General features: G+C 38.5%; 1 protein-coding gene across 6 annotated transcripts in view; it reads left to right on the top strand.

Annotated features, from left to right (window-relative positions):
• Positions 1-12297, top strand: part of rabgap1l (RAB GTPase activating protein 1-like) — a 458975-nt gene that overhangs the window by 56796 nt on the left and 389882 nt on the right. For 5 of the 6 annotated variants that reach the window (XM_069937564.1, XM_069937563.1, XM_069937559.1 and 2 more), the window contains exon 4: positions 5351-5558. The exons of the other annotated variant lie outside the window; for it this stretch is intronic. In XM_069937564.1, the coding sequence (XP_069793665.1) occupies positions 5351-5558 (208 nt within the window). The remainder of the gene's footprint in view (positions 1-5350; positions 5559-12297) is intronic. 6 annotated transcript variants of the gene reach the window in all.

Genomic DNA, 12297 nt, shown 5'->3' on the forward strand with positions numbered 1-12297 from the left:
TTTTTTTGAGATTTCAGATAATGATGTTAGTTTAATATGAAATGGGAGTTTGGAGAGGAAACTGGGTGGGCATTATTTTCCAGAAGTCATCAGCTACGTGTGAGTTATCTCACACCCAGTATTTTGTGGGAGTTACCGCATTGTGCGGTTTAAACAGGAGGAGGTAGTTGACCTCTTGCCTGTTTTTTTTTCCTTAATTTTTGGGTTAAGGAGTGAAGTTTTTTTAATTACTTTTTTTAAAATAAATTTTTTTTTCTTTTTTTTTGTTTTTGATTGTAGTTTTAAGAGGGAATAAGGGGAGGGGCTTTTCCTTTTTTTCTCTTTTTTTGGGGGGGTTCTTTTTTTCTCTTTTTTTTTCTTTCTTTTTTTTGTTGTTGAGTTGTTGTAAGGAATGTCTAAATTGAAGTTTGTTTCTTTTAATGTCCAGGGTTTAAATAATCCTATTAAGCGTAAGAAAGTACTTGCTTACTTAAAAAAATTAAAAGTCGATGTGGCTTTTTTGCAGGAAACTCATTTAACAGATAAAGAACATTTGAAACTCAAACATGAATGGGTTGGACAAGTTTTTTATTCTTTATTTAATTCAAAGGCAAAAGGAGTGGCAATTTTGGTGCACAAGAATTTACCATTTCAATTACAGAATGAAGAGAAAAATGGTGGAAGATTATTAAAATTGAACTGTACAATTTTTAATGAAGCTTGGACTTTGCTTGATGTTTATGCTCCGAATGTTGAGGATACAGCTTTGGTTGTGGATATATCTTTATTACTTGGACAATCAAATTCTAATGTGATGATTGGGGGAGATTTAAACGTGGTATTGGAGCCTTTATTGGACAAGTATCCCTTTTACAGTCTCCAATATCACCTTGAAACAATGGGAAAGGAAGGGAATAAAAAACTTATCTGATTGTTTTTCTGAGGGATGTTTTTGTTCCTTTGATGAATTACAAAGGAAATTTGGTATTAGTGGAAATTCTATATTTGTGTATTATCAATTAAGATCTTTTGCAAAACAGATATGTGGTCGTCATTATTGCCTGATTCTAATTTTGAGGAATATGTACTTTCAATACCAAAAAAGGGATATATATCTGATTTGTATTGTATTTTACAAGAAACTGAAAGTAAAAAAGATTGGGATAAAGATAAGTTGAAATGGGAAAAAGATTTAGGTTTTACAATAGCTGAAGAAGCCTGGATGGAAATTTGTCCGAATAGTATTCAGAAATTGATTAATGCTAGATTAGCGATGATTAATTATAATTTTATACATCAGTTATATTTAACACCGGAGAAACTAAAAAAGTTTGGCCTTAGTAAGTCGGATTGCTGTTTTCGTTGCGACCAGACGGCTAATACTTTTTTGCATACTGTCTGGCTTTGTGATCGATTGCAACAGTTTTGGAAAGGTATTCAATCTATACTTAATAGTTTATATAATAACTGTCTTGTATTAGATCCTGATATATTTTTATTAGGGAATATGCAATCACTAATTGATTTAGGCTTAAAGGATTATCAGATTTTCTTTATCTATTTAGCTTTAGCTGTGGCCAAGAATGTAATGAATGTACAGCCTTGGCAATTTCTTCTTATGAAATAGGTTTATCCATCCAGGCTTCTTCAGCTATTGTAAAACCTAAATCTTTTTCCCATTTCAACTTATCTTTATCCCAATCTTTTTTACTTTCAGATAGGTGGCATTTGGAGATGAAATCCTGTTTGACCATGGAAAGGATATCTTTTTCAATTCAGGATAGGATGTCTTTTTATAGGTTAAAGTGGACTCCATTTGTTAAATATATGCATTTAAGTTTGCTTTAAATATGTTTTTAAGAGTTATATTTTAGTATTGATAACTTTTTTTTGTTAGTATCTTTACTTGTTATGTTTTATCTTTTTTTTGTAAGTGGGCTTTTTTTTCTTATATATAATGTTCACTTTATTAACTCTTTATTCTTTATTTTGGGGGGGGTTAGACTAATTCTAAGTTAGGTTATTAATGTTGTGCAATAATTATTGGGGGGGGGGTTAGTTTATTTAGTTTACCGATGTGGTACTGTAATTTTATTATCTTACTTTTATTCTTTTTAAATGTAATCCTCTATTTTATTCATGTTATAAAATCTTAAATAAAGTTTAAAAAAAAACTTAATCCATTGAATAAAATCAGCCCCAAAATTAAATTTTTCTGGTCTTAAATAATTTCATTCTACCTGATCAAAAGCCTTCTCCACATCCAGAGATGTCACACATTCTGAAACCTCCTTAGAAGGAGAGTATATCATATTTAATAAATGGCGTATATTGAAGTGGAAGTAGTGAATTTTAATAAATCCGGTCTGATCATCAGATATAATAAATGACAAAATATTTTCAAATCTGAGCCAAAACTTTGGATAGAATTTTAGTGTAAATGTTGAGTAGAGAAATTGGCCCGTATGAAGAGCAGTCATCTGGATTTTTATTCTTTTTAAGAATTAGTGAGATGGAAGCCTTGTAAAAAGATTGTGGCAATGTGCCCAATTTAAAAGAATCAGAAAAAAACAGAACATATGTAAGGTGTAATTATTGAGGAAAAAGCCTAATGAAATTCTCTAGATAATCCATCAGGACTTGGTGACCTCCCAGAATGTAATGAATGTACAGCCTTGGCAATTTCTTCTTATGAAATAGGTTTATCCAGTTTCTTTTGGTTATCAGCATAGTACAGGAGTTTCAATTGCACTATTATCCTTAGTAGAGTCAGAGCTATACAGTTCAGAATAAAATTCCTTGAAGGTACTGTTTTTTAAATGTTTATTGTCTCTTTAATTTAATTAAGCATATTATTTGTAGTTATTTCATTTTAACAAGGTACTTGTTTGGTTTCAGCTTTGAAGAGTTTCAGTGCCTATGCACATTGTACAATGTATATGACAATTAATGGATAATAGAAATTTAATTGACAGAAAGGAACCACTGCAGTCCATTATGTCCAAGCCAGTCAGAAGTATGAACGTCCAGCGATTACAGCATTCATTACACAGGAAGAGTGATGAAGTTTGTTTTGCAAGCAATTCCCTCTCCCCACCTTATGCAGTGAAAATACAGTGCAGGATTACTGAGAGGGGGAAGAGGCTGCTTTATTACTTGAGAATTGTTAATAGAACTAAGCAATTGAAATCATCAGTGAATTTTCCTCCTGTTCTAATCATGGAAAGAAGCAACTTGAAAAATTTGAGCCTAGTTCTTTGCCAGGGTCGGTGGTGGAGACTGGTCCAATAGGGATGTTTATAAGACTCTTATGCAGGCACAATGATGTAAGTAAAATGGGCGTAATGGGCTGTGAGGGAGGAATGGTTGAGATTGATGTGAAGTAGGTTTACATTAGTTGGTAAAACATTGTGGGCCAAAGGGCCTGTACTCTGTTCTATGATCATTGCCTTGAGAAACTCCAGCAGTCCAGGAACTGAATGATTAGTTTCTAACCTGGTGTGTGACCTTGGAAATAACATTCCCCTTGACTTTTACTAGGGCTTATTGATGCCATGCTTAATCAAATGTTGTCATATATATAACAGCTATCACATTTCTGAAATTCATCTCTTTTACCTATGTGACTTGGGTGACAGTTTAATCATAGCTGAGTAACTGTGGGCTGGTTATTGGGTGCATGTTACTTGATGTCACTTTTGTCACTTTACCGATTGAAGAAGACTGCTGAGGTTGAATTGTCTGGCTTGTACGCCCCTGAACCTCTTGTGCAGAGGTCAGTAGCATGTTTCCAATTTGTTGGCCAGAAGCTGATGCTGTAACTACACAAACAGCTAGGCATACTATCAGGATTGAGCAGCATGCCAGGCAATGCGTCAGTTTAAATTCAAATAAAATCTCCAGTACTCTACTTTTTAAAAATCAGTCTTTATTTTAAAAAAAAGCTGATTTTGTACAGTCACTCAGTTTCAGCACCTTTAGGACAAGTGGATGTCACAGCTTTTAAATTGGAAATTCCTTACTGTTTGGGCAAACAGGGCAATGCAAATTCTTGGGATTTGCTTGAGTCAGTGTGCATTCTAGATTCAAGGTCACAATTTTTGGTGCAACATGTTACAACTTGCTGATGCATTGTTATTAAACCATGCATTGCCATTTCATTACAGCTATGAGAGTCAGAGATATACAGAGCAGAAAGGGGCCCTTCACATTCATGCTCATCTTTTTGACCATCTACACTAACACAATTTGGCTGCATTTGGACTGGATACTACCATCTGAACTTTAGTAAGGCTTTTAGCAAGGTCCCACATGGTAGGTCAGTCTTGGAGGTTAGGTCACTTGGGATCAAAGGTGAGCAAGCCCATTTGCATTCAAAACTGATGGTAATTAATTTATTGTCATACACATTGTACAATGTTGATTTGCAGTTATCCCAGTGCAAAAAAAGTGACAACAGTAATGCAGACAGTTCTTTTGTAATGTCAGAGAAATCTCTGGTGCCTTTTACACAGCCACTTCATTCTGGGATATTTGCGGCATTTTTATACAACGCCTTCTGTGTAAAAGCCACCGACATGCAATTGGTGGGGGGGTGGGTTATTCCAGTCCTGTTTTTTTTCCCGGCAACCGCACTGGAATGCCAAATTTGGCAATTCGGGACCAACTCAGGTAAGGAATATGACGTTGTGATGATGTGTAATGTGAGCAACCTATTAGCGGAAAATTTTTAAGCAACAGGCAGGAGTCAACATCTAATGGTTAAGATGTCTGCAAATTGGGGTGATTCAGAGATCCTCAAACTCCTTACTCTCCAAGTTGAGGACAAAATTAGGTGACATATTACAGGAACGCTAAAGGATGGCATGATATTGGAAAGGCTTGCACAAAAACTTAGAGACTATGGGTTTGCTTAGGACAAGGCACAGATGACAAGCAAGTTGAAAAGCCTGCAGAGCTGTTCCCATCCCAAGCTGTGATGCATGTGGCAAGGATACTTGTTGGCAAGAGACCTGGGGAACATGCTGAATTTCCTCAGGCTTTTGAGAAAGTAGTCTTTGGTGCACTTTCTTGGTTTTAATATTGAACGTGATTGCCACCTTTGACTTGAATTGTTCAGTCCACTTAATGCTCCTAAACACAAGGTTTTTTTACTCATCTTTTGCCAATGTCTGCAATTAATGAAGTGTACATTGTTAAAATGCATTGCCCTCTATTGCAATAAAAAAAATAGTTGCCTCAATCTCTCTAAAGTGTCTGCAATTGCATGATGTGGCTTTTTACCTGGAGAGGGAGAGAGACAGGGGGTAGAGAGAGAGAGAGAGAGAGAGAGAGAGATGGTGACATATTAACCTCTGGGCTCTTTCAACAGAGTCACGTGCACTAAAGGGTGTTTCACCTACTGCTGAGGAAGAGGAAAGTGTGATGTTCAACAAGTTAACTTACTTAGGATGCACAAAGGTGACTTCTCCACGCAATGAAGGGGAGGCTCTTCGTGCTATGGCCAAACTGCGTGCCAGTTGTCAAGACCCTATTCCTGTTACCTTGTATGTTCCAAATGTTGCCAATGGATCTGTGAGGTGGGTCCTTTTTCATTCAATTAAAGATATTTTCAGATTTTATCATAGACTGGGAGCTAATTATATTTGTATTTCTTCTTGTCACTCTCCAGCCAAATGGGATTAATATCAACCTCCAATTTCTGTTAACCCCCTCACCTGAGTTTCTCTCTTTCCCTATTCCTCTGTCTTCTTTCATCCAGCTTCCCATCTTCTTCCCTCCTTCTCCTTTCAGAGAGCTACTCCTCTTCTTATCACGTCAGATTTTTTCTTTTTTATCCTCTTACCTGTATCCACTGATGACCACTTGTTAGTCTGTGCTGCTCCCCTGCACCTTCTTTCTTCTTCTCCTCCTCATCCCTTTACCCCACCTTTCAGCTCTGACCTATTTTTATACTTGTATTTAACATAGGGCCCAGACATATCTCCCTCTTAAGTTGTAAGTAATTTTCTCCAGGGGAACACAGGTCTGCATCTCCGTGTTCCATCTTGCTATGCTTAGCTGAGAGTCAGATTTCCAGGTAACCATTATGCATTTCCTGGCCACTGCCAAGGTGACCTTCATGAACTAAATTTGGTGTTTGCACAATTTTGGACTCGCATCCATAATATCCTCCAGCAAGAACAACACTGGATCCTGTGGATACTCCATCCCTGTAATTATTTTTCAAAATGTCCCCTAATTCTATCCTTGGCGCACGTCCACAAATGTTCCTGTCTCTACGCCACATCTAAAACACAATTTTGAGATTTCTGGTTTAACCTTATGCAATTTTTGTGGTGTAAGGTATAGGTGATGCAAAAAATTATATTGCACCAGCCTCAGGGATTGGTGGTGGGTCCCTTGTTGTTTATCATTTACATTAATGATTTGGAGGTGGGTGCGGTTAACTGGGTAAGCAAATACGCAGATGATACGAAAATAGGGGGAGTGGTGGATAGTGAGGAAGGTTTTCTTGGATTACAGAAGGATTTGGTTTGTTTGGAAGAGTGGGCTGAAAGATAGCAGATGGAATTTAATGTAGACAAGTGCGAGGTGCTGCATTTCGGTAAAAATAACCAGAATAGGACATATGCAGTTAAGGGAAGGGCATTGAGGTACGCAGAGGGACCTGGGGGTTATGGTACAGAGTTCATTGAAGGTGGATTCCCATGTAGACAGGGTGGTTAAGAAGGCAATATGGTATACTGGCCTTCATAAATCATAGTATAGAGTAAAGAAGCTAGGAAGTGATGCTGCGGCTTTTTAAGGCATTGGTGAGGCCAGGTTTGGAGTACTGTGCTCAGTTCTGGTCTCCAAATTATAGAAAGGATATAGATAAGGTGGAGAGAAGATTTACAAGGATGTTGCCTGGCTTACAGCATCTAGATTACAGGGAAATATTAAGGAGACTGGGACTTTATTCATTGGAACGTAGATGGCTGAGAGGGGATTTGATAGAGGTATTTAAAATTATGAAAAGAATAGATAGATTAGATGTAAATAGTCTCTTTCCCCTGAGGGCAGGGGAGGTTGGAACAAGAGGGCATGAGTTAAGAGTGAGGGGGCAAAACTTTAGGAAAAATTTTAGAGGATACTTTTTTACTCAGCGAGTGGTGGCAGAATGGAATGATCTTCCAAAAGAGATAGTTGCGGCAGGGTCCCTTATGTCATTTAAGAGAATGTTGGATGTGTACGTGGATGTGAAGGGGTTCGAGGGTTATGGGCGGATAGCGTGAGGGAGGAGCTAGTGGAGTTGTTCAAGTGAACCGGCGCAGACTTGAAGGGCCGACATGGCCTGTTTCTGCACTGTAAATGGTTATATGGTTATATCTGGTGTTAATAACCACAGAAGTCAGACCAGCATCACTCAGGAATTGATCCTTGATCTGACTCTCATCTTTGCCTCGCTTTATGGAGACCTGGTTTTGGGCTCTTGTTTTGAAACAGGAGATACAAAGTTGAAATGAATATACACGTGATCCCCATTTGAATTAGAGCCTCCATGCCACTACATAGCGGCAAGACCATAGATGGACCTAATTTGTCCCTCAAAAACGATCTTAATTGAAGATAACAGAAAAAGGTCTTGTTTAATAAGTCAAATTTGTTTTTTAATTCCTCAAATGACATAATCATTTCCCCTTCTCATAACAATCCTTTCTGGCACCAGGTGTCCAGGATCTTGTTACCCATAGTTATAGAGATTAATTTGTTCTGGGTTAGGGGTGTTTTAGGAGACAACCCTTCTTTTATTTTTATTTTTTTGCTGCGTTTGGATTATATGCATTAGTATTGGGTTGTCTGTTTTTTTGCATTATTAATTTTGTATCCCATTTGTAAATAATTTCTCCTGCTATCTCCTCCCCTACTGGGTGTAGACCAATTTGTGCCCAGCAGGATAAACCATCCCTTCAAAGAATGAGGCGATAAACCTCACCTGGGTCACCCAATAATATTTTTTAAAGTCTGGAAGCCTCATTCCTCCCAGGCTATAGTCCAAGGTCAGTTTTTCCATGGAGACTCTAGCTACTTTAATCTTCAACAGGAATTGTCTATCCATATTCCCAAATACTTCATCCCCTATTGACACCACTTAAATTTACTCTCTCGTTGGTATTTCTCATACTCCCCTTTTATTAGTGGCATTATTTCACTCTTATCATAATAAATTTTATATTCCAAGATTTTGCCATAGTCCTCCAATATAGTGCATAACCTGGTCAATTACCTGGTTATTCTGTCAACTATATGAAAATATTATCTGCAATCAAATTAATTTTGTGTTCTTACTGGGCCACTCTAAACCCTTTGATGCCTGGATCCTGACAAATGGTTTCCACGAACAGTGTATTCATAGCCAATATGAATAGAACAGGGGACAGCGGACAACCCTATCTACTAGATTTGGTCAGTGGGAAGGCTGGAAATATCTGTCCATTAGTGACAACTTTGGCCTTCGGTTTGTGGAACAATGCTTTAACCCAATTTATGAATGAATGTCTGAACCCAAATTTTTACAGCACTTTCACCAAAAAATCCCACTCCAATCTATCAAAGGCTTTCTCAGCATCGAGTGACATGGATATACTTGGATCCGCCCATGACTGTGCCAGGTGTATTATATTAAATAGCTTACTTATATTGTCCGCCAATTGTCTTTTCTGCTCAAACCCCACCTGATATGGATTTATTAATTATGGTAGATACTGAGCAAATCTATTTGCCAAAGCTTTAGCTATTATAATCTGTATTCAAAAGTGAGATTAGTCTCTAAGAGGACAGTTTTAGTGGGTTCCTATCCTTCTTAGGAATTGCCATAATTATTGCCATCAAAAAAGACTCTAGAAAGGTGTGGGACTCAGCTGTCTGTTCCACCACATCCATAAATAGTGGCATAAACAGGTCCTTGAATTCTAAATAAAACTCAGGAGGGAACCCATCCTCCCCGGGAGGCCTGTTAGTCTGCAATGAGCTCAATGCTTTTACTATTTCTTCCTCTGAGAAGGGGGTATCTAATCCAATGGTTCTTGACCTTTTTCTTTCCACTCACATACCACTTTAAGTAATCCCAATGCCATAAGTACTCTGTGATTAGTAAGGGATTGCTTAAAGTGATGTGTGAGTGGAAAGGGAAGTTTGAGAATCACTGCTCTAAGAACCAATTGTTGCTGAAATATTTTGCTTGAGAAAAATTGTCATTGGCCTATTTCCTTTGGAGTTATGAAACTATGCACATAATGAGTCAATTTGGTACAATTAAAACAGTAGTTTTGAAACATTTTCTTTCCACCCACATACTACCTTAATCAATCCCTTACTAATCACAGAGCATCTATGGCATAGGGAATACATAAAGTGGATTTTGAGTGGAAAGAAAAATGTTGAGAACCACTGATCTAATCCTTCCTGCACCTCAGGTTCTAAATTTGACAATTCCAAGTTGGACAAGAATTCCTCCATTTTGTACAAATCCCCCTTTGACTCAGATTTATATAATTGTGTATAGAACTGCCTAAACACTTCATTTATTTCTTTTGGTTTATAAGAAATCCTGTCAGGCCCTGTTTGGATTGCATTGATTGTTTTTGGGGTTTCCTCTGCCCTCAGCTGCTACTACAGTACCTTGTGGGTTCTTTCTCTAATGCCAAAGTTTCTTTCTCTAACGCCATAATCTCTAAGCATCCACCAGATTTAACTCTTTAGTGAAGGCCAGGGTTGTTTTTTCCATCCTGGCTCTTGTCATTTTCTTGGTCAATTTGTCCATTTCCGGATCCAGGCAAAAATTGAAGTCCCCTCCAATTAAGACATTTTCTCGCCCTTCTGCCAATTGCACAAAGTCATTTTGTATAAATGTTTCATCATCAAAGTTAGGGGTGTTATATTCATGAGTGCCCAGGGATCATAATTAATTTGACAGTGTATCATTAAAAGTCTACCCACTGGGTCTATGACCGTGCTTTTGACCTTTACTGGGACCTTTTTCCCTATTAAAATAGCTACTCCCCTGGCCTTGGAGCTAAAGGAGGATCCTATCACTTGTCCCACCCACGTTTTTTTTTTGATATTCATTATTTGTAAGGTGGGTCTCCTGTAAAAAGACCACATCCACCTGCAGTTTTTTTTAAACTTGTGCCTAGACTCACTTCCTCTTCACTGCTCCATTTAAGCCATTAACATTGAAGCTCAAAAATTTAATTGTTTTATCCATTGCCCTAGCTCTTTTTCCTTTTGATTCTTTCCCTTTCCCTTTCTCACAAAATATTTTCCTTTCGCCCAGTCCATATGCTCTACCTTTTGGTCCTGCGGCCATGTATAAAATAAAGCATGGGAAATTAAGACAGAGTAAAAAAAAAATAAGTAAGTAAAATATAGCCCTTACGCTTCCCATTCCGCCCCCCCCCCAACCCAACCCTCCCTTTCCCCATGACACCAACTCCCTTTTGATTTTTGATTTTGAGGTCATCAAATGCTTGAAGTGTCTGCTCAAGATTAATTTCTCAGAATGAGGCTGCTGGTTCTGCAGCTGAATTGGAACTGTTTCCTGCTGGTTCCCAGTGTTCGTAATCAGTAAGCAGCAGAGGAAGAGAGATGCTTGTCTTCAGATCAGCCAATAGATGACCACAGTGTTAGGTTTCTAGAGGTCATTGGTGCACAGTCAGCTCACTGAAACCCAATAAACAAATGGAGAAGATCGAAAAATGGCTCATTCTTCAGAAATAGTAAACATCACTGACCAATGATGAGAAGCTTGGAGGGACCCTGCCAGTCAGGCAGCATTCTCGGGCAGCAGCACCAGCGACCTGGGTTTGAATCCAGAGCTGTGTGTAAGGAACTTGTGTTCTCTCCGTAACTGTGTAGGTTTCTTTGTGGTGCTTCAGTTTCAAAGTCAAAGTTCAATTTATTGACATGACATCATATGGATTTCTGAGATTCTTTTACCTGCAAGCCACACAGAATTTATTATTACCAGTAGTTAAACTGTATTCAAACAAACAATTGCCGCCATCCCAGTACCAAAGAGGGTGATGGTACAGGCCTCAACAACTACTGCCCAGTGGCACTGACCTCCAACATTATGAAATGTTTCGAGAGTCTGGAGATGGATTTATCAAAGTGCACTACCCAGAGACACTGGACTCATTTAAGTTTACCTACATATGGAACCGTTCCACTAACTATACTCTAGCCTTGTCCCTCCACTCTGTGCTGACTCACCTAAAGAATGATGTCTCATACGTCAGGCTGCTGTTCAATTACTTCAGCTTGTCGTTTAACACAATCATACCCCAAAGACCAGTGGAGAAGCTATCCTCACTGGGACTCAACATCCCTCTCTAAAACTGGATTCTGGACTTCTCACAGAAAGACCGTAGTTAGTCTGGATTGGCAGTAGAACATCAAGCACCATTATGCTTAGCACTGGTGCACCTCAGAGCTGTGTGCTCAGTCTGCTCCTATTCACACTATTGGCCCATGCCTGCAATGCCAGATACAGCTTCAACAGAGACATCATTTACAGATGACATTACAGTAGTTGAGGTGTGAAAAGGTGGAAAATCTCATGAAATGGTGTGAGAATAACAATGTGGATAAGACAAAGGAGATGATTGTAGACTTCAGGAAGTTCAGGGACGACCACAGTCCACTACACATTAATAGCTCAATAGTGGAGAGATTGGAGAGCATCAATTTCCTCTGAGCCCACTTAAGAAATGATCTATCTTGGACACATAACATCACACTTGTCAGGAAGGCGCAACAAGACTATACTTTCTTATAAGGCTGAGGTAGGAAAGGCTACCAGCCATCATTCTGTCAACTTTATATAGGAGTTCTATAAAGAGCATCCTGGCTGGCTGTATCACAATGTGGTCCAATTGCTGTAGAGCATCAGATTGGAAGTCAATCCTCAGAACCATAAAAGGATGACTGGGGTCGCCCTTGTGTCCCATCAATGGGATTAACTGAGATCGTTGTTTAAAGAGTGCTGGCAAAATAGCATCTTCCAGCTATTGCTGTCAAGAAAAAGATACCGAACTATCAGAGCCAGTAGCTCCAGACTGAGGAACAGCTTCTTCCCATGGGCAGCAAGACTGATGAATAACTGCTCCATGTCTCTTCTATTTATTAAGAATATTTATTTTAAGACAGTATGTGTACATATGTACTGTGCATATGTATTGTTTGTGTCTATGTGTGTTAGGTCTGTACCCATGTTTTGCACTGTTCTGCACCATGGGCTGGAGAACACTGTTTCATCAGGTTGTACTGGTACAA

The sequence above is a fragment of the Narcine bancroftii genome, chromosome 5 (genome assembly GCF_036971445.1).
Source record: "Narcine bancroftii isolate sNarBan1 chromosome 5, sNarBan1.hap1, whole genome shotgun sequence".
Lineage (NCBI taxonomy): Eukaryota > Metazoa > Chordata > Chondrichthyes > Torpediniformes > Narcinidae > Narcine > Narcine bancroftii.